Below are 23,605 nucleotides of genomic sequence, written 5' to 3'. Positions count from 1 at the left end.
ACAAAAGACCAAATACGTATTGTATGATTCCATTTACGTGAACTGTCCAGAACAGTTAAATATAGCAAGACAGAAAGTAGGTTAGTGTTTGCCTTGGCTTAGGGGACTGGAGTGAGAATAACAGGTGACTGCTTATATATGGGGTTTCTTTTGGGGGTGATAAAAATGTTCTTAAAAAGACTGTGGTGCTGGGTACATGTCTCTGAATATACTAAAAAACACTGACTTTAAATGGGTAAGTTGTATGGTATATGAATTATACCTCAATAAAGCTGTTATATAAACAAAGACAATATAATGAAAATACTCCTTTTCATTTTTAAGACAAATAATATTAAGTTTACTTACAGATGAAATAGGAAATTATGAAAAATTCAGAAATATTATGCTTAAGCAGAAAACAGACAGTTTTCATTTTGGAGCTTTTATTTTATATTATTATTTTTTTAATGGGAGAGAAAAGAGCAATCCATAAAGGGAGAGTAGGATCTAAGAACCATACTAAGGTATGCACAGATGAAGTAATAGACATGGAATTTGCTTTAAAGGAATCCAGCAGTTGATAAAGAAGGTAGAAAAGGGAGTAAAAGGTATATAGATATTCATATACTATTCTCTCTACTATGTTTGAAATTTCCCATTAAAGAAATTAAAAGTATAACCTTAAGCACCAAACTTCCAGACAAATAATTATTTAAAATATTAGAAAATCAGTTTTACAAAGATATCTATGGTTCTACAGAAATGGCATAAAAATCAATTTTCTAATAAATCTGATTTTCTGAAGACCTTACACAGCACCAGAGTATCCCTCAAAATAAGGCAGTGCACTTTATAATGGAAATTCTTAACAATTTGTATCAAATATGCACTGTCTGATTAAATCTAAAACAGACTAAGATTTGTTTCTTACTATTTATAAAACATCACTACACTCAGGTAACAATCTGCACCGTCAGGGCACCTGGGTGGCTCAGTCAGTTAAGCCGTCCGACTCTCAGTTTCGGCTTGGGTCATGATCTCACGGTTTCATTGGTTCGAGCACCACATCAGGTTGTGCTCTGATGGTGTGGAGCCCGCTTGGGATTCTCTCTCTTTCTGTCCCTCCCCTAATGCTTTCTCTGTCTCTCTCAAAATAAATAAATAAACTTAAAAAAAAAATCTGCATAGTCAATCAGACAATATACCAACCAAGACAATTAAAAACTGACTCCAAGTAAGGGCTACTAATTAATACAACTGATAGGAACTGATACAGAATTATAAACACTATTAAAGCTAATTCTTTTCACTTAAGAGTAACCGCATGGAACAGTGATCTTAAAATGCAAAAAATCCTCCACAAACGTATTCAAAGCAAATTAAGTTTAAATTAAATGACAAATATTTAAGTGCTAAGATATGAGAAGTACTGTGTATTGTGTGAATAAAAGTAATGGGAGAGAATATAAAACAGTCACTAGTAGCGAATGAGGTACTTGCCTGCTAGAGTGAACAAAGCTAACAGCCGTCTTTCGAAAAATACTATACCCAAAAGTGATCAAAACACTCCTCATTCTTCAGTATAAGCAATAAAAGATGAAATAAAAATGTATATAAAATATTTATAGCTGCATGACAATTAACTTCAAAATGAAACTGAGTCTCTTATGAGAACATGGTAGCCCAAAAAAGCATGAGGGCCTGGCAGATCCCAAGGGTTACTGGAAGTAACTCCAAGGGAGTACTTTTCTCCCCTTCTTTTTCCAAACCTTCATTCTAATAGCACCGTCAGTCTTTGAGACGCCCTATACAGCAGCCCCTACCTCCTAGACTGTGAAGACGCTGCCACCCTTCAACACTCCCAAAGCGTGTTCACCGAGATTGACACACTTTCAAGAGCTACCATTTTCCTTTATCAAAGTAGCAGAAAGCAGTCATCATCACAGCTTGATCCACTCTCCAATGCGTACCGTATCTAGTGCCATGTCTCCTCGCTCCGTGCCTCAGCCTTTCCACTCTGGCAGTGTTCCAGATCCATCATGCTCTCGGCCTCTGCACAGGCTGCTTCAAGCACACAACAGGCATGCTGTGCTTGCTTGTGCATACCCACACTAATACTTCAGGTGTTAACTCAGACGCTAGGTTCTCAGTGAAGCTTCCGTCTCATTCAAGATAATTTGGCTGCTTCCTCTCTTGCTCCCATGGAACCTCTTCCCCCTCCCACCCAATTTTTGGACACTAACTCTGTGAGGATGGGAACTGTATCTTTTCAAAACAGTTGGTTCTCAGGACACGGGGGTAATAGCGATCTCATAGAGGGTGGTCAAATTAAATCTGCTCACCCCACATCATGGTACCTATTTTTCCTCCCAGAATTTTTGAGGATCACGTGATAGTTTATTCAGAAAGTATTTCGTAAAGCACTGTGCAAATGATGCTTTTATAGGCTAAACTTATCTTTCAGACAGTAAACCACTGCTTTTTATCTGAAACTATAGTTGAAAAAAACCAAACACCCCACTGGTCTCTACCATCGAATTTTTTTTTTAATTTTTTTAAGTTTATTTATTTATTCTGAGAGACAGAAAGAGTGCAAACGGGGGAGGGATGGAGAGAGAGGGAGAGAGAGGCAGACAGAGGGAGAGAGAGGCAGAGAGAGGGAGAGAGATGGAGAGACAGGGAGAGAGAGGGAGAGAGAGAATCCCAAGCAGGCTCTGCACTGACAGTGCATAGCCCAAAGCGGGGCTCAAACACAAAACAGCGAGATCATGACCTGAGGTGCAACCAACAGTCAGACACTTAACCGACTGAACCACCCAGGTGCCCCTCTACCATTTAATTTCTTAATTCCCTAACCAAATAAGCTATGAGATTCCATTCCTAAGATGGGTATGATAACCTTCAGGAATATTAAGGTTCTCCATCTGGGAATTTTTTTTTTTTTTTAATTTCCTCTAACTTCAAATGAATAGGAAAATCTACAGTGTTCCAAAGTGGTTCCTTATAATTTGCTTAAGAGGTACACAATATCAGAATGCTTTGCAACAGTCATTCAGGACCGCCAAATTACTTACAATTATTTCTTTTAGTTTTGTCTAGACTCCTAAAGCAAGAACTACAGAGCCCATTATCATTCTGTCCTGTGTCCAAAGATACATAACTTGTCTTTTTACTCACCTCTTCACTTTTTTGCTATTCTTACCATTGCAGGAAAGACATGGGCATGAAGTAAAGAAACTGGTCTCTGGTTCTATTTCTCAAAATCATTCAAAGTAATCTGTTACCTCAGAAAAAGGAAACTATCTCAAACCCACAAGTTGTCAGGTGTGGGGCAGGTAAGAGAAGCATGTGAAACAAGTGAGTACGAAATAAGGAATAATGGCTACCAGTCCAACCATCCTGAGAATGATTGCCCTGCTTAAAATCATCAAAGTTCATTAAAAACAAAACAGAAAGCAAGCAAATAAAAAAGGCCTACAGGCTGGATTCAGTTTCTTACCCCAGCACTATTTTAGGAGCTATAACACACATAAACTCTTGTGTTATACTGCTGAATTCACCCCTGAACTCGGTAACGCTTAAGCACTTCCTCTACCTTTAAAATTAAACAAAGAAAAGAACCATAAGAGCCATGTTTTCCAAATTAGAGAACACTACAACTGGGAGAGATCATTTTCAATAGAACAGAGTTTGCCAGCCCCTATTTTACTCTGAATAATGAACCAGTAACTTTGAATATTTTGTCCTAAAACATCTTTGGTCTAGTACTTAAACTCCACCAACAGTCTATGACTTTTTATTTTCCCAATATACTCTCCTTTTATCTGTGCAGCACAGTCACTATCTTTAGTGTCTGAGTTACCATTATTAGTAAAATGAGTTCTCTTCCGATCAATATCCTACAACACACACACACACACACACACACACACACACACACACACACACACACACACACAATCCTCCTATTCGGAAATGGTCTGGGTCAAAAGGCAAGTCTCCTCCACTAATGTCAGCAAATTACTATTTAAACAGCACTCCTTCTAATTCTGTAAATTTAGCCAAGATGATTCTACTGGTTGAAGTAGCCATGGATGTACCACTCTCCAATGATATGTAAACCACAGGACAGACACATCTTGTGCTACAGAGTCAATCTCAGGTTCCCAATCAAGTATCACATGGTAAGCTTCTAGGGAAATCCAAATCAAATCAGAGATAGTAAGATGTTAACTCTACAGTTTTACTGTACTCTCCAGGCAGGGTAGACCCTAATCCAAAATGACTGGTGATCTTCTAAGAAGAAACTTGGTCACAGAACCACACACCAGGGGCATCTGTGCACAGAGGATCAACCACGTGAAGCAGCAGCAAGATGGTGGCCATCTGCACACTACAGAGAGAGGCCTCAGAAGAAACCATCATGCTGCCACTTTCATTTTACTTTTTTCAAGATTCATTCATTCATTCATTGAGAGAGAGAGACACAGAGAGAGAGAGAAAGAATGTAAGCATGAGGAGGTAATGGGCAGAGAGAGAGAGAAACAATCCCAAGCAGGCTCCATGCCCAAGGTCAATCTCACAAACCATAAGATCAAGACCTGAGCCAAAAACCAAGAATCGGATGCTTAACCGACTGAGCCACTCAGGCATCTTGGCACCTTGATGTTAGACTTCTAGGCTCCAGAACGGTCAGAAAATAAAAGTGTTCTTTAGGCCACTCAGTCTGTCCTTTTTGTTAGGGCGCCCTAGCAAACTCATACAATGTGATTTAATACCTGTAATTTAATTTTCTGAACCAACTAGGAGATCTGGTTCACAGATTTTTACAAAAATGTGCTTTCAGGGTGCGTGGATGGCGCAGTCAGTTGAGTGTCCAACTCTTGATTTTAGCTCAGATCATGATCCAAGGGTTGTGGGACAGCATGGAGCCTGCTTGGGATTCTCTCTCTCTCCCTCTGCCCCTCTCCCCTGCTCGCAAACACACTCTCTCAAAGAAAAAAGAAAAAGAAAAATGTGTTTTCTTCCTGTGCTTTGCTTTAATAAAAATTTTACTGAAATATAACCTAAATTTTAAAAAAGTACACGAGTCATAAGTTTATAGCTTTGATGAATTTTCACAAAGTGAACACATTCCTATAACCACTGCTCAGATCAAAATGTAGAACACTGAAAGCTGTGCTTTGATTCTGAATTCATACATTCATTACAGAATTTGCTATACAATCTCTTACATATCATGAGTGACACTGTTTCCTTTCTAATAGAATTGTTTAACTTTCAAGCATAAGTCTTACTGTGGGCATAACCCATCTAGAAATACTGCAGTATTAGAAATACTAAACTTCATAAGGACTAATATGTTAAAAACAAGCAAACCAGAATCATGGTTCTAGCACTGAAGATTTTACTGATTTTTCTTTAACACAAAGAGACTACAGTTATCTCTGTGAGACAGTCTGGTAAACTTACCATTACACAGTTTCCAATTAGTTTTTCTTTCTCCCACTTAACATATTTTAATATTTTTTTTTTCTGACAAGACTTAGAAGCAAGTAAAAGCTTTGCTGGAAGGTGAATGTCAGCTGAATCAGTGATGCAGTTAATTTATGTGAATTAATTTTCATGAATTTTATAGTCTTGGAATAAGACAGTTTCTCACAAATGATAGTTTCTTCAGCTAATGAGGTACTGTGTATACATATTTTCCCCTTGCAACTGTCTTCCTGAATAAAGTATATTCAATGGGACAGTTCTATGACTTTGAAGTAGTTATTTCCAAAAGCTGGAAACAGAGAATGTGCATATCTAAAAGACTAGGGCTGAAGTCAGAAAAAGAATCAGAGGTGGTATCCGAGAGCATCTTCTTGAGGTCGTAACAGCCGTTCACGGAGGCACTGGAGACGTCCAAATGAATAGAAGGGTAGGGACGGGAAGGACGTGTTTATCACACAGCGAGATTGAGTCCCATTAGGGGAACTAATGAAAGCCTAGTGAAGCAGAGTCAGTCATACCGGGTGGGAGCAGAGGTAGGTGAGGAAGACGGTCGGTCAGAATGGGAGTAGGCAGCTGACTGAGAGGGCAGCAGAAACAGGCAATGAGTAGGGGAGAGAAAATGTCTGCAAGGACACAGGATGAAAAACAACAACGTGTCCTAAAAGTACATCTCGGCTTCCTCCTTTACATCTTCCTGAACCTCAGTCTTAGGATATTTGGGTCTATTAAAGTATGCTTTACGTGCAGTATCCCTAGGAGTCACAGTAGGGTTTAAAGCCATTTGGGCGCACACTCAAAAAGCTGAGGGTCAAAGAACACATCAGTGCCAGTTATACTAGTGAGTTACACTTATACAGTTACGGTTATACAGTAAGTTACACTTACCAGTGTAAGTGGTAAGTTGTGAAGTATGGCACTAAGTAACTTAATAAAAATTGTAATACCACGTTTGGTCCATGATTTTTTCAAAGGTGGGGTATATGTCAAGGTCATCTCTATAAAGACACGATTTCCAATTTCTAAATAAAGGTAAAGCTACAGTTTATTCTCTCAATCCTGATTTGGATTCTTCCAGACGCTGACTCTAAGACACGGTTTTAAAGTTCCGGTAACCTATTTGTGAGATGATCCCAAGAAACTTTGAAAGATGGCTGGGGAAAAGACACAGGAAGAGGAAAGAAATTACTTAAGAGATGAGTCTAGAAAATTGGTACCAACTACGTATCACTGTGGAAAACTTGTTTAATCTTGCTACAGACATTGTAGGACATGTGTCCAGAGTTACCCCACTTGAGGGTTAAGGGAGTTGGGTATTTACCCACCAGTTCCTGTCAGATACTGGCTGACAGCGGTTCTCAGAGTGAGTGTTAACACCCTAGCATTTCTGACTAGCCCTCCATGAAGGCGGAGTGGCTGGCAGTAGAGAAAACATTCAGGAAGACACACAGATGTTGAGATCTAGAAGTTGCCCAGTGTGCACAGAAATGGCAAGGGAAGAAAGACTACGGGCAAGCACTGAGCGTCATGGTATTATGCCATAATCCCCAATCCGTGGGACAACTGTCCCTAATTTGGGAATGTAAGAAAAATCACCCTTCACCTAGAAGCTGCAGAAAAAGGACTGTGCACTGCTCTAAATCACCAGACATTTTCCTCTGCTAAACAGTATAGGTGTTCCTCTCAAGAAACTGTTGAGCTATGGTACATGACAAGTGACACAGTAAGGAAAAACCTGCAAGATCCTCACAGTCATTAAGGTTTTCCTCAGTTATGAAAACGAAACCGAAGCTGTGAACAATCCTGCGCAGTGTGCTGTTTTTCTGTATGAGCAGAGAAGGCTACAACTTCTAACCATAAAATATTCTCAAGAAAGACGGACTCTTTTAGAGGGGGAAGGGGGGAAAATGTGAACACTGAATGTGTCCGTAGGGTTTCCCCCCTTTTTCTTCTGGAAGAGCTAATGGTACAGTGTAAGCAAGAAATTGTGGACCAATACACATACATAGAGTTCTTAAAAAAATAATAATCACCAGCTACATGTCTTTTCAAACACAGCAGTCTTTTAGAGCATGCTGGCTCTCTATCAGTGTTTCACCTCTGGCCAGGCCACAGCTGTCGAGTTCTAACAGTTGGTAAGAACACAGAGGAAGGAGCTTCTATTTCAGAACTTAAAAACGTTTTACTGAGTTGTTTTGCATTAAAGACACATAAATTCAAGTTACTTTCAAGAGATTTTAAACTTAAATTCAACTTAAAGGAAATAGGTTTCTCTGTTCCTCATCAATCTCTTTTATATTGCAAGAAATATTCTAAATCAAGGTTTATATACAAACTGAATATAATATCCCCATTGTTTATATTGACAGATAGGGATACACTCCCTATCCATATTATATGTAGTAAATTAACGAATATTTTTTTATTCCATTCATCACATAAATTCTTATACCACCTGCTTTTATTTTGTGTGTGTGTGTGTGTGTGTGTGTGTGTGTGTGTGTGTGTGTGTGTGTAAGTTTATTCATTTACTTTGAGGGAGAGAGAGCATGAACAGTGGAAGGGGCAGAGAGAGAGAGGGAAAGAGAGAATCCCAAGCAGGCTCTGCATCATCAGCACAGAGCCTGATGCAGAGCCTGAACTCATGAACCGTGAAATCATGACCTGAGCCGAGATCCAGAGTTGGACGCTTAACCAACTGAGCCACCCAGGCACCCCTATTTTAGTGTTAACCTTTGTTTTAAAAGCCCTCTTTCTTTAGAGTTTGGGCAGACTGAATTAAGATTTCCTTCTTCCTAAATGTATCTGGTTAACTGTATGTAACTTTAACCATATACAATCTGAAAATAACCCAAACACATTCAATAAACACTGCTTAAGTATACCCCCCAGCAACAATGTCGCAAGTTAGACATCAGTACCTCAGTACAACTTAGAATGATTTCTTTTCCGTCATTTCTTTTTATTTTAGTTGACACACAATGTTCTGTCACTTCTTTATCAGCCAAATTCCTTAGACAGTTCTACAGAGAGTGCTTCATGCCTTCACAGTAATATAAATGACTTGATGAATTATATTTTCTCCAGTGGTACCTTTACAAGTGAACACTGTGAGCTGTGCAGATGCAAATCACTGTGCCTTCAGATAGAACTGAACCATGTATCAGAAGAGGAGAAAAATCAGGAAACATTGGAATTTGAGCATTATAGCTCCCAATGACTAGATCTATAATGATATTGGAATTACTGTTTTTTGGGTTTTTGTTGGTTTTTTTTTTTTTTTTTTTTTTAGGTATCCTAATAATGTTGTGGTTATTTATTTACAAAAAAAGGAATCCTCATGGAGATACATACTGAAGAATTTTAGGAGAGAATAATATACTGTGTGAGATTTTCTTTAAAATACTCCTGGGGTGCTTGGATGGCTCAGGCAGTTAAGAGTCCGACTCCAACTCCGACTCAGGTCATGATCTCATGGTTTGTGGGTTTGAGCCCCACATCAGGCTCTGTGCTGACAGCCCAGAGCCTGAAGCCTGCTTCAGATTCTGTGTCTCCCTCTCTCTCTACCTCTCCCCCGCTCGTGCTCTGACTCTCTCTCTCAAAAATAAACATTGGAGTGCCTGGGTGGCTCAGTTGGTTAAACATCTGACTTTGGCTCAGGTCATGATCTCACGGCTCATGGGTTCGAGCCCCACATTGGGCTCTGTGCTGTCAGCCCAGAGCCTGGAGTATGCTTCAGATTCTGAGTCTCCCTCTCTCTCTCTGCCTCTCCCCAGCTCGTGCTCTGACTCTCTCTCTCTCTCTCTCTCAAAAATAAACATTAAAAAATAAAATAGTCCTGTGAGGTACAAAGGGCAGTGGCTGTAGTACAGCTGAAACAAGACTGACTATACTATTTCTCTCCTTTTGTATATGCTTAAAATTTTTCCACAATGAAAAGTTAAAAAAAATATGGGGGTGGGGAAGAGAAAAACAAGTTTAGTTTTCTTTCCTGGTAAGTTTTTATCATGAAAAGCCCTATAGATAATTCTTCTCTACTAATACACTAATATATAAGTGAGAAATCTGCCACATTTCAACTTTGTACTGCTTTTTTCTCCTTCCTAAACCTAAACGTTCAAGCTTGAAATTTAAGAATTAAATCAAGCTTGAGGGGCATCTGGGTGGCTCAGTTGGTTAAGTGGCCGACTTCGGCTCAGGTCATGATCTCGCGGTCCGTGAGTTCTAGCCCCGCATCGGGCTCTGTGCTGACAGCTCAGAGCCTGAAGCCTACTTCAGATTCTGTGTCTCCCTCTCTCTGACCCTCCCCTGTTCATGCTCTGTCTATCCCTGTCTCAAAAATAAATAAACGTTAAAAAAAAAATTTAGAATTAAACCAAGCTTGAATTAGAGTGGATGAGGTAGAAGGTGACAACCCTTTAAATGTAAGAATTTTTTCAGGGGCAATAAAAAGCCATGTTTAAGTCACCATGTTTTTTTGCTCTACGATCCTTCATCAGTTAGAACTTACACAAAGAAAAATGTACTTTTGTGGTCATAGTAAATACCCGAAAGTGTTTTAAAGAAGTAATCTGATAAACAATGGCTAATGAAAAAAATATGGTGCTTAAGAGTAGATATTTTGGGGTTACCTGGGTAGGTCAGCAGGTTAAGCATCCAACTCAATTTTGGCTCAGGTCCTGATCTCCTGATTCCTGAAATCAAGCCCCATCTAGGGCTCTGTGCTGACTGGGTGGACCCTGCTTACAATTCTCGCTTTCCCTTTCTCTCTGCCCCTCCCCCCATCAGGCTCGGGCACTCTCCCTCTCTCAAAACAATAAACTTTAAAAAAAAAAATTTAAGGACAAAATAGAAAATTCTATTAAAGCTAAAACCTCAAGGGCAGTCCCCTAAAAGCACACAAATTTCTTCTGACACAACAGAAGAAAAGCAGCAGGAGGAGCAGCAGGAGGAGGAGGGAAACCAGAGAACAAAAGCAACTACTGGGAGGTGAACAGGTTTTGGTCACTGCTGCTGGCTCCTTCAAAAAAAAAAAAATTATTTCATGACCTCAGTATCATCATTAGCTATACCAAATAGCTTGTCTGCTAAAAATAACAGTTTCTGTTATGAGACCATGATTTCTTGTCCTTGGCACTGACATTTTGGGCTCAGTAGTTATTTGTTGCAAGGGGCTGTCCTGTGCACAGTAGGATATCTGGTGGCATTCCTGCTCATTAGATGCCAGTAACAAGTCAACTGTGACAACCAAACACATCTCTAAAAGCTGCCAAAGTTGTCCCCAGGTAGGAACCACTGCACTAGATAGTTATTAAAGATATACACCTGGAGGTGGCAGGTTAAAAATATATTCATAATCTACAGACGATGATCAGACAGGTTATTTTTGATTCTGCAAGGCAAATCCAATAGGGAATTGAAGAAGGAACTGAGGTTTACAACAGGTAAAACTATCACTGTGATAAAAAACCAAAACAAAAGCAGCGGTATATAGCCTTATAGAACTTTGGGAGGTAAAATTCAGCAGGGCAATGATGGGGCAGGAGTGCAAATGTGTATGAATAAAGTCAACTTATACCTGTTTATAGAAGTAGCTCTTTTCACAGACAGCATGTTACAAAATGCACCATAAATCCCTAAAAGTGGGTGAAGACATACAGGATTCTTTTTATTATTCTACATCAGTGTATGTGTGAAATACAAAATAAAAAGTTAAATCTCTTCTATTCTATTTCTCCCTTTCTTTTTTTAATGTTACCTTTTAATCAGGAAACTGATCTTGCGGTCACGGTGAAAACCACTAGTATGAGGATTAAGGGCACAAGCTTATAAGCTGCATGATATTAGTCAAGCTATATCCTATGTAAAGCCCATTTCTCTCATCAATCAAATAAAATAACAATGGTACCTACCTCAGGCTTGCTGCATGAAATAAAGGAAATAATTCATGTAAAGTGCTCACCATAGTAAACAAAATACGTGCTTGGAGATTACCTATTTCTGTTACCTTTCACTGCTTAATGGTAAGAAAGATGTAAATGTTGTAAATATTTATGCCTTAATAAAAACCTCCTTCAATTCTTCCAGACCAAATAGTTACAAGAATATAAAATGACACAAGGCACTTTGCATCACAACCTGTGTAGTCAAGAATATAGTTCAGGGGCGCCTGGGTGGCTCAGTCGGTTAAGCGTCCAACTTCAGCTCAGGTCATGATCTCGCAGTCCGTGAGTTCGAGCCCCGCATCAGGCTCTGTGCTGACAGCTCAGAGCCTGGAGCCTGTTTCAGATTCTGTCTCCCTCTCTCTCTGACCCTCCCCTGTTCATGCTCTGTCTCTCCCTGTCTCAAAAATAAATAAACATTAAAAAAAAAAAAAAAAAGAATATAGTTCAAATGTAGGTTTCAAATTCATTTTGGTAGCCCTTCCTATTCTGTTGTGATGTAGCTTTTTACCAGGGCTGGTATCCTATAAGTGGGACTAGTGAGGCCGTGGGAGAAGTGGCTGTTACTTTTATACATGAAAGCCTTTGGTGTCCTATGCATCTTTAAAAATTTTTTTAAATATGTATGTGACTTGCATTTTATTTCTATTGGACAGCACTTTAAAGATTCTACACCCACTGTGGAGCTCAAATTTACAAACCAAAGATCAAGAGTCCCATGCTCTACTGACTGAGACAGACAGGTGCCCCATGCACGTTTTATAAAATAAAGAATGTGGGGGCGACTGGGTGGCTCAGTCAGTTAAGCATCTGACTTCGGCTCAGGTCACGATCTCCCAGTTCGTGGGTTTGAGCCCCATATTGGGCTCCGTGCTGACAGCTAGGAGCCTGGAGCCTGCTTCAGATTCTGTGTGTGTGTCTCTCTCTCTGCCTCTCCCCAACTCGCACTCTGTCTCTCTCTCAAAAAAGAAATAAACATTAATTTTTTTAATTAAAAAACAAATAAATAAAGAATGTGAGGGGTGCCTGGGTGGCTTAGTGGGTTAAGCAGCCAACTTCGGCTCAGGTCATAATCTCACAGTTCATGAGTTCGAGCCCCGCGCTGGGCTCTGTGCTGACAGCTCAGAGCCTGGAGCCTGCTTCAAATTCTGTGTCCCCTCTCTCTCTCCTCCACTCACACTCTGTCTTTCTGTGTCTCTCTCAAAAATAATTAAACATAAAAAATAAATAAATAAAATTTAAAAAAAGAACGTGAAGAGTGCCTGGCTGGCTCAGTTGGTAGTACATGGGACTCTTGATCTCGGGGTCATGAGGTTGAGCCCCACACTGGATATGGAGCCTACTTAAAAAATAATTAAATTAAAATTAAAATTAAAATTAAATAAAAATAAATAAATAAAATAAAATAAATAGAGTATGAATTGCTTTTTAAAGTAATAAACCAAATTTAAAGTCTTAGCTTCTTTTTTTCTGTAAGGAATTACTGTATTAGTACTATCTTTTAAGCACGCAAAGTATAAAGCCAACCAAGTAATGTGTCTTCTCTTTCCATAATGAAAGGCTGTGTGGCAGAAAAAGAAAAATCAGTTGTAAGGCATTTTCTCCATTTTAAATATTGATATAAGAATAATACACTTATGCTCAAAGAACCAGAGACAAAACCATGTCTGTGAGCAACAGTCTTGCATAAGGTTTAAAAAACTAATAGCAATAGAGACTCCTGGGTGGCTCAGTCGGTTGAGCATCTGACTTCTGCTCAGGTCATGATCTCACGGTCCATGAGTTCAAGCCCCATGTTGGGCTCTGTGCTGACAGCTCAGAGCCTAGAGCCTGCTTCAGATTCTGTGTCTCCCTCTCTCTCTGCACCTCCCCTGCTTGTACTAAATGGCAATAAAGTTATTTGAAACACCCAAAGAAAATGATTTTTTTTTAAATTAAGATGGTTTTACTTTTTTTGAAAAACATTGGTAGTTTTATTTATTTATTTTTTTTTTTAATTTTTTTTTTTCAACATTTATTTATTTTTGGGACAGAGAGAGACAGAGCATGAACGGGGGAGGGGCAGAGAGAGAGGGAGACACAGAATCGGAAACAGGCTCCAGGCTCTGAGCCATCAGCCCAGAGCCTGACGCGGGGCTTGAACTCACGGACCGCGAGATCGTGACCTGGCTAAAGTCGGACGCTTAACCGACTGCGCCACCCAGGCGCCCCAAACATTGGTAGTTTTAAATTAACACTGTTTCAAGACCTAGTTTTAATACTTAAAGTAATATAATATGCACTGTAAAACTGATTTTACTATGTCTGTAAAGAAGCCAGGTTCTTCCTAAGTATACATGAATCAAAACAAAGAACCAACTTTATAACCTGGAAGCTATAGAAAATTAAAAGGAAAAAGGAGAAACATGTTTGTATAGCCTATCAGTACATCCAGGCATAATAAAAACCTTCCAAGTTCTTCTCAGCTGCTTTACCAAAAGGAAATGAGAGGTTTGAGGATAAAAACTGAGCATCACAGAATTTTAAGAAGAGTAAACACAACATACAATAAAGATAAAAACTTGAAGATGCTTTCTAAAGTTAGGTTACTTTAACCAATTCATAGCAATGACTAAAACTGACAAAAAACCAACATGCCAATATTCCTAGCATAAATTATACATCAATTCTTCTGAGAAATAATACTATATTACCTAACTCATACTCAAAACACTGACAGTGTGCTTATCACAATACAGATACAGAAGACTGCATTACCAAAATAAAAAATGCATGAGTGGTAAGGCTAACACAAAATTCAAATATTTTCTTTTATCCTCATAGTTTTCACCGATCAATCAGTATTTCTCACCAGAAAACATGGGATTGAGTTTTTAAGTTTCTCATTAATAATTACTTTTGATCACATAATTTAAAAAAAAATTTTTTTTTACATTTATTTATTTTTGAGAAACAGAGTGAGACAAAGCGTGCGGGGAAGGGCTGAGAGAGGAGACACAGAATCTGAAGCAGGCTCCAGGCTCGAGCTGTCAGCACAAAGCCCGACGTGGGGCTTGAAGCCACAAACTGTGAGATCGCGACCTGAGCCGAAGTCAGATGCTCAACCGACTGAGCCAACCAGGTGCCCCTTGATCACATAATTTATGTTAAATTCTAGGAAATTTAAAAAATTCATGCAGTAAAGAAACAAAAGAACAAAAAAAAGGCTTGTCAAGAAATACTCTACACTAAAAAATCTCTATTCAATCTAAACACTGAATTTCCCTAATTGTTAGAAATTCAGATGACACTGCTTAAACCATCTCTAAAGAATTTTGTTTTCTTCATTAATATTGTGAAGAATTTGTCGTAAGCAATTGCAAACTCTCACAATAATATACACTAACTCCAGGACAATGGTTACTTCTGGAAAGGAAGGTAGAATGGGACCAGGAAAAAGAAAATGGAATGTCAACCGTATCTAAAATGTTTTATATCCTTAAAAAATATGGCAAATATCAAGTTATGAAATAGAGATGTTGCACACAAGTTACGCTATTCTCTACACTTTACTACAGGCTTGAAATATTTCATTAAAAAAATAAATCAGCTTTAATGGATTTAACTTGTGATTCCAAACCTTAATGTTATTCTTACAAGTTTTCCTTTTTCTCCTCCTCACCCTCATCCCCAAATTATGAAATCCACACTATATAACAACCATGTATCTATACATGAATACCTGAACATGAAAAGAGTATAAACATGCCTTTTACTCTCTTTTCCAACCACTGAATAAAGGAACATTTTCTGCTATTAGGTTTAACTTTCCAGAGAGTAGGCCTGACTCAGGCAGTTGGCAGAAATCTCAAAGCTGAACCTCTGCAGTCAGCCACAAACCTTGGTGGCAGCTCGGGAAATACACAAAACACTAAGGTCATACATTTTGGTTTCAGTTTGTTCTTCCTGACAAGTATAAAAGTGCCAGAAACTGATATGATCCCAAATGTTCAGTAGCATGGCCATTACTCAAGAGTAAGGAGAAAATAAGGCTTCCCGACTTCTGCCACCGGGGTCTTTGCACATAACTCACTGGAAGACTGGAAAGCCCGGTGCACTTGCTAAAGCGGACGACACTTAGAGGTGGCTGCCACACAAACTCTGGTTATCAGGCTCAAGTATCTGGAAGAAATTCTCAAAAATGAATGGAATAAGCCCATCCTTTCAAAGAAACAACTGAGAGTATCTGATACCATTAATAAAATTCAGGGGCACCTGGGTAGCTCAGTCAGTTGAGCGTCCAGTCTTGGCTCAGGTCATGATCTCACGGCTCGTGATCTCATGACTCGTTGAGTTCGAGCCCCGTGTCGGGCTCTGTGCTGACAGCTCAGAGCCTGGAGCCTGCTTCGGATTCTGTGCCTCCCTGTGTCTCTGCCCCTCCCCACTTGTGCTCTGTCTCTCTCTCAAAAATAAATATTAAAAATTTTTAAAAATTAAAATTCAACCTTTAAAATGAAAATTAGCCCTTGTTAAAAACTTATACCCATCACCATAAACTTGACAGCACTCTAATACCTAAAGATCTTCTGATTAACACAGTGATGTTAATGAATGCAAAATTTCAATATTGAGTAAGGAAACATGGCAACATGCGGAAGAAGTGCACAACTCAGTGAACCAACATTCTCAAAATGATGCACATGTGATGTTACAAAATCATGCATAGGTAAAAGATCCATTCAAACTACTGAATAAACCTTGTGGATTTCAATGTAACAGACTATAAAAAGTTTACTGATCCGATTTCAAATTGTATGCTGCAACAAACCTTTAAGAAACTACCACTTAGTAAAATTTTGGTGTAGTATCAAAAGAATATTCACAATTATCTGAAAATGTCATTAATTACTCCTCTGTTTTCTAACTGCATAATTTGTCAGAGGTCAGATTTTCTTCAGATACTTAACCAAAATCAACATACCGCTCTAGACTGAATGCAGAAGTGGGCAGGAGAATACAGCTAGTCTTTTAAGCCAGATATTAATGTGATTTACAAAATGCCACATTTCACCCTATTTTTTTTTTTGAAAACAAGGCTTTTTCACATATATATGTGATTTATGTTAACACATAATGTATAAAGGAGCTCTAAGACCAAAAAGTTCAAGAACCACTGCACTAAAGTGATATAAAATCATTACAATTATGACAGATAAGGCTAAATAAAACCTCAGAGTCCCATTGCATGGCAATCAGTAATATGCATATGGTGATGATTTAGGCAACACAGTGTAAGTCATGTTTAAAAGCAGTGATGAGAAAAAAATTCAACAAAAAAGAGCTGTAGTTTGAGTGCTAACAACCACATACACACATATATAAAGCTTAATTCACACCTCTGAAAATTATACAATATCCCATCCTCAACAAATGGGGGAAATGCACCAAGTTAATGTTTCTCATTAACAGTCAAAAATTCAACTTGAAATAAAAAGATTACCTATATTTGGGCTTCATTTACCATACTTGCGGGACAGTCCATATGAGGCAGATTATTATAAATCCTACAGTATTTCCAACATGACTAGTAATTCTCCATCTTCAAGGAGCATTTCCACAGATATACATTTACTTCAAATTCAAATACATTCTAAGATAAATATGTGTTGGTATACGTTACCAAACTCAAGCTTAAAATAAGGCAAGCCACCACCAAGTAAATTCTCATACTTCCAATTATCTCAGCTGCTATATTATCCAGGGAATAGGTCTTATTATAATGTGTGCAGTGGTTAACCAAGTGTTACAGCACACAGTGCTGAACTACTCTGATTAGCAAAAAAAAAAAAAAAAAAAAAAAAAAAAAAAAGTAAAAGAATCAGCTGTGCCAAAATTAAAATATAACGAGCAAGAAATAAAGTGAGAAACAAAGGAATTTAATATTCAGTTTTGAACCTCAAACGTCTTAAGAAACTCTGAAGAAGAAAGCCCATCCTTTGTCACTAATAAGTCATCTCCCTTAAAAACTATTCTAAAATGTACCTTTGGAGTAGTAATTCTTAAGAGAAAATAAATGATTTTAGCACCTTTGCTCACCCACTATATTGCTCGATCCTAGCCCAGACACTATGGAGATAAGCATGAGACACAGTATCCTACCCACAAGGTTTAATTCAGGGGCAAAATGAGTAAAACAAACCTTACTACCAAGAAAGAAGAATCAAGCAAGACTAGAGCAGCAAAGGAAGGTGGCTTCAACTAAAAAAGGCAAACAAATCCTTGGTGGGGAGGGGAGGGGGGACACAAAGGGGAAAAGCAGGGGCAGGTGCCAGGAAGCTACTGTAAAAGGGATTCCAGCAGACTGAACCAGAGAGGGTAGAGAGGATGGGTGAAGCTTTCACAGGACTGCTTCAGGGGACCACACAAACATTTACATGTGATTTTTCCAACAGAAATGACGAAACGAGACACCTGACTAAATGTGTGGGTAAAAGGAGTCTAAGAATTATCATGGCCAAGAGAATAAAAGACTGATGATGTTATCACTGACAGAAATATGAATATCTGGAGAATAAACGAATGGAAAAATCAATATGACTTTTGTAACAAAAAATCCAAGTGGATTATCTGTTCAGACAACTAAAGATGGGTGGCTCAGTCGGTTAAGTGTCTGACTTCTCCTCAGGTCAGGATATCATGGTTTGTGGGTTCGAGCCCAGCACTGAGCTCTGCAATGACAGCTCAGACCCTGGAGCCTGCTTTGGATTATGTCTCCCTCTCTCTCTCTGCCTATCCCCCACTCATGCTTTGACTCTCAAAAATAAATAAACATTAAAAAAAAAAAAACTAACTAAAAAAAAAAAAAAAAGATGGGATTGGACATCAGATGAGAGCCCAGGCCTTTGTCACGGCTACCACTGAGAGGTCCAAGACCTCTGTCATTTCTCCCCTGATTACTGCAGTAGCCTCCAGCTCCCACGCTTGCCCTCAGAGTCTCTTCTCTACTTGCTGGCCAGAGTCATTCTTTAAAATGTAAATCAGATCAAATCTCTATTCTGTTCAAAACCATCCAGTGGCTCCCCACTTTTCTCAGAATAAAATCCAAAACTGTTACTAGTTTACAAGTTCCTTTATGACCGGTCACTGCCAACTCCCTTCTGCTCCAGCTTCCTACTACCACTAGCCCACTACTCTTCCCGTTGGCCCATCTATTCCACCCTACACTGACCTTCTTGCTACTCCTGGAACATGCTAGGCTTGCTCCCACCTCAGGGCAAATGTGTTGTTGCTTCTGCCTTGAGAACTCCTAGCTGGCTTACTAACACCACGTGGCTACGTCTTCCGGACAGAGTTCAAGGCTGTTCAAATCCCATCTTCTCAATGGACCCACACTGACCAAACTAAATTTGCAAGCCCCACCCTCAACCCAGTACTCCTGACACCACTCTGCCTTTTTCTCAGATAATTTACCACCTTCTAGACTAAGATACAATTTACTCATTATGTTTATTATTTGTTGCTATTTCCTCTTACTTAAAATGTAAGCACCATAAAGACTGGGATTTTACTCACTGAAGTACCCCAACTCTAAATAAAAGAGGTCCTGCAAACAACAGGTACAAACATCAGTTTGTTGAATTAATGAACTGCTGCAGAAGGGTCAAAGGTAATGAAAACTTAGAACACCAAATGCCACCGTGGTTCTATCAGCTCTAATCCTACCCATTTCTTCCAATATTTTCTATCTCCGTAATGATCTCACCATTTATCCGGATGCTCAAGCCAAAAAAGCCTAGAAACCATTCTAGACTTCTCACTCATCCAATTGTCCGAGTCAATTCATCACCAAAAGCTGTCAAAATTACCTCTGTTATCTCTCGAAGAGGATATTCTTTTCCACTCCCACGGCACCAGTTCAAACTTTTTTGTCTGTAAACTAGACTATCAGGTCCACAACTGAGTTTTTTGCTTTGATCCAACAAGGACTATTTAATGGATTTTAGATAGATTATGACAAAGTATGACAGGTAGGAGAAAGCAAAGTGAAGAAGAATAGGGTATCTGAAGGCAAGAAAAATGCTTTTTATCTTTACTTTCCCTCCTCCTATTCAAGGCACACTTATTCATATAAGTATTCATATACTTTTAAGGTACAGCTCAAATATCATCTCCATTTTTGAAGTCTTTCCCAGTTCCTTCAATTAAAGTGCATACTCTTTTTCCTTCTTTATACATAGCTCCATGACAGTACTTCCTGTAACACTTATTTTTTCCACATACCAGTTGCCCAACTGAACAAAAGTCTAGTCTTACTCTAACAGAGCTTAGAATTAAATATCTACGGAACAGATGAATGAATAGCAACTTTTAGTCTAGGATTTGCAATTATAAAGAATAAAACCTAAGTTCGAACAAACATAAGGACGTAAATTATAAAAGAAACATAAGTTATTTAATTTCCAACAAATAGTAGATAAAAACACTAAACCAAAGATCCAAGCAGGAAAAAGTGAAGACTGAACACAGGCATTTCTCTCTAGATACTGGTACAGAGATAAGAAGACTAGCTAAAAATATATTTAATAGAGAAATAGACTTAGAATTCACAGAGAAATGTGAAGGCAGAAATGTGAAGGCAGAAAAAGAGTCAAACCCCAAATAGTCTTAAAAATAAAACATGTTCCCTCAGACAGGAATACTCAACTAGAAACGAATTGTGGTCACAGAACACTCAAGAAATGCAGAATGGTTTAATTAAGAAGACAATGTAAAACATATCAGTCCCCTCTAATTCCATCCTCACAAAAAAACTCTAACATATAAAATTGAATCATTAAAAACAGTGGTTCATTAAAAAACTCTATGGAGTTGTTTTTTTTTTTTTTTTCCCCTCGGTCATTGAGGCAATCCAAAAATACTGAACGGGAGCACCTGGGTGACTCAGTAGATTAAGTGTCCGACTTCAGCTCTGGTCATGATCTCACGGTACACGAGTTCGAGCCCCGTGTCAGGCTCTGTGCTGACAGCTCAGAGCCTGGAGCCTGCTTCAGATTCTGTGTCTCCCTCACTCTCTGCCCCTCCTTGTTCATGCTCTTGCACACACATGTGCACTCGCTCACTCTCTCTCATAAATAAATAAATAAAGCAGTAAATAAATAAATAAATAAATAAACAAAAATCTCTATTGACTCAAGTTCATCAAATGGTATACACACAGACAGCTAAACTGCAAGCACATGGCTTAAAATAAACTTGAAACCTAAAGTGTTTAAAAACAAGATCTAATATAGGGGCACCTGGCTGGCTCAGTCAGTAGAGTATGCAACACCTGATCTTGGGGTCATGGCTGAGTTCAAGCCACATATTGGGTCCGGAGCTTACTTAAAAAAATATATACATCTATAGATAGCTAGAGCTATAAAAAAAAAAAAGAAAAGAAAAAAAAATCTAATAATAAAAGTTAATAGTCACTGACCATTTATTATGTAGAGTGTTGTTGTGTTTTAAATATATTCCTATTTATACATAAACATAAATAATTATTATCCCATTTCACAAATAAGGAAAACAAAGCCCAGAAAAGTGCAAGGAGAACCAAGGAACAATGACTTAAACCGAAATGACTGCTATTAATAAGAAAAAAGTTTCCTTATAGTGTGCAGCATCTAGCAGCAACTTAGACTTGCATTTGTATTACCACAGCTCTACAAAGCAAGAACATATTGTCCAAACTCCAGAAGAAGGATGACAATCTTGATCCACTTCCATATCCCTGCCAAGATAATCCTTATAATACCATATTCACTTTGGAGTACACTGTAACCAGAAATGTGAACACAAAATGTTCAAAAAGAGAACAATACTAACTAAAGAATTTACGAGATTAAAAATGGAAGATAAAGGGGTGCCTGGGTGGCTCAGTCGGTTAAGTGTCCAACTTCGGCTCAGGCCATGATCTCGCAGTTTGTGAGTTCGAGCCCCACATAAGGCTCTGTGCTGACAGCTCGGAGCCTGGAGCCTGCTTCGAATTCTGTGTCTCCCTCTCTCTCTGCCCCTCCCCTGCCTGCACATGCTTCCTCTCTCTCTCTCTCTCTCAAAAATAAATAAACATTAAAAAAAAAAATTTTTAATGGAAGATAAATTTTGAGGATAACAAACCTTATCGTTCTAAATCACTGTCTTTTAAAACTTTCATTTTTTTTAATGTTTTATTTATTTTTGAGAGAGACAGAGACAGAGCACTAGCGGGGTAGGGGGAGAGAGAGAGGGAGACACAGAATCCAAACAGGCTCTAGGCTCTGAGCTGTCAGCACAGAGCCTGCTAAATCACTGTCTTTTATATAAGTAATAAATCACATGTTGAAAAAATTAGCAATTTAGTAAAATGTAAAAAGGCTGAAATAGGATACCTTTTTCTACAAAAGTAGTTCAAAATTTTCCTACCTCAAACTTTTTCACGGTTCTGCCTCCTATTTACGATCTTGGTACTATGCCTCTTCTACTCCAGGGACAACACAAAAGTAGAAAAAACCCACAGGTTCAATAGGTATTATTAAATCCTATCAATCACAAGACAAACACCATATTCCTTGGATGCACCTGTGCTATGCCCTGCATGGCATACAATAAATATTTGTTGAATGACTGAATCCTCTCCAAGAGAAAATGCAAGTATTTAACACTTTCTACCTCCCATAATACTACACATTATTATAGTATCAATATTATTGTAGCATCAGAATAATGCAATAAAACAAAACTTTTACCCTAAACCACATGCAGAAAAGTTATTTTACCCCTGTGTTACATTCTACATTAAAAGTGGGGGAAAATACTAATATTTTTTAGATCAGTTTTTATAGCTACTGGTATTCTAAGACATCACAAAAAATGTATCTGAACATATTCTTTTTTTATAACAATAACATCCTTAACATACTATAATTTCTTATAGCCTTCTTTGTAATTTTTTTTTTTTAATTTTTTTTTCAACGTTTATTTATTTTTGGGACAGAGAGAGACAGAGCATGAACGGGGGAGGGGCAGAGAGAGAGGGGGACACAGAATCAGAAACAGGCTCCAGGCTCTGAGCCATCAGAGCCCGACGCGGGGCTCGAACTCACGGACCGCGAGATCGTGACCTGGCTGAAGTCGGACGCTTAACCGACTGCGCCACCCAGGCGCCCCTGTAATGTTTAATGCAGATATGACAAAATCACAAATCATTTTCCTTACACAACCAACAAACTTTTTAAATTAGATATAGGAAATTAGCTCCATTAAAATGAGTTGCCCTGCTACATTAATAGTAATATTCTACATTCAGAGAAGGTTAAAAATCAAGAAACAATGAAAATAAACATATACATATGCTGCAAAAAATCTCCCTCTCTAATGCACAAACTGAAACACTTGCTCCTGATTTACTGAACTGGTAGAATATCAGAGCAAACACACAAAATTTACAAACTGTACTTAACACAGAGCTTCTTGAGTGTCAAAACCAAGTAAAAACAGTTCAAATCTCGGTACTAAAAAGGCTCTCTTAGAACTGAAACCTACAAAGGCAAAAATTCAGACTAAAATATTCCCTAATATTAAGCAGTATTTTTTTAAACACAACTTATAGTTGCTGAATATCAATTTACCAAAACAGGAAAGTATGACCTTATCTTGGCAAAACTCAGAATACTGTTTCTTCAACATCCTAGAAGACAGCTTGATGCACCAGACTCTTCCATCTGCTTTGTTCTATTTCTTCATGCCCCAAATGGAAATTAAACCCTTCGAGTAACAGCCAAAATTTCATTAATCACAGGAAAGTAGAGAAACAAATAGCATGAAATGAATAATAGAGGTAGACAGAACAACAGGTAAAGCAGCCTCGATAATGACCTTAAAGTGTAATTTGAGACACAGCATCTATATAACAAGTACTGGAATCACATTAAATAATTCTATTCCCACTTACCTGATGAGCTCTCAGTAAAGACTGTTAATGTCTGTCCTCCAACACTTTGTAAGACAAATGGATGTTCTCTAGGGGTGCTGACAGAAGCTGGTTTTCCGCCAATATCGTGAATATTTGCAAGATCCTCATTCAAAGTAAATGACACCTAACAGACACATTAACAAAAGCTTATTACAACAGACTTATGTATTCAAAGTATCTTTCACAGAAATTCTGATTATAAATCAAATACCTTTTT

General features: G+C 38.4%; 1 protein-coding gene across 1 annotated transcript in view; it reads right to left on the bottom strand.

Annotated features, from left to right (window-relative positions):
• The window catches only part of GTF2F2 (general transcription factor IIF subunit 2), a 158,301-nt gene that overhangs the window by 109,267 nt on the left and 25,429 nt on the right, over positions 1-23,605 (bottom strand). Inside the window, exon 4 of the mRNA XM_025924322.2 lies at positions 23,368-23,512. Coding sequence (XP_025780107.1) covers positions 23,368-23,512 — 145 coding nt within the window. The remainder of the gene's footprint in view (positions 1-23,367; positions 23,513-23,605) is intronic.

This window comes from Puma concolor, chromosome A1 (assembly GCF_028749965.1).
Source record: "Puma concolor isolate L17-30 chromosome A1, mPumCon1.1.hap2, whole genome shotgun sequence".
In the NCBI taxonomy this organism is placed as follows: domain Eukaryota; kingdom Metazoa; phylum Chordata; class Mammalia; order Carnivora; family Felidae; genus Puma; species Puma concolor.
The sequence above is the reverse complement of the archived record's forward strand: the minus strand, read 5'-3'. Positions and strand labels throughout refer to the sequence as shown.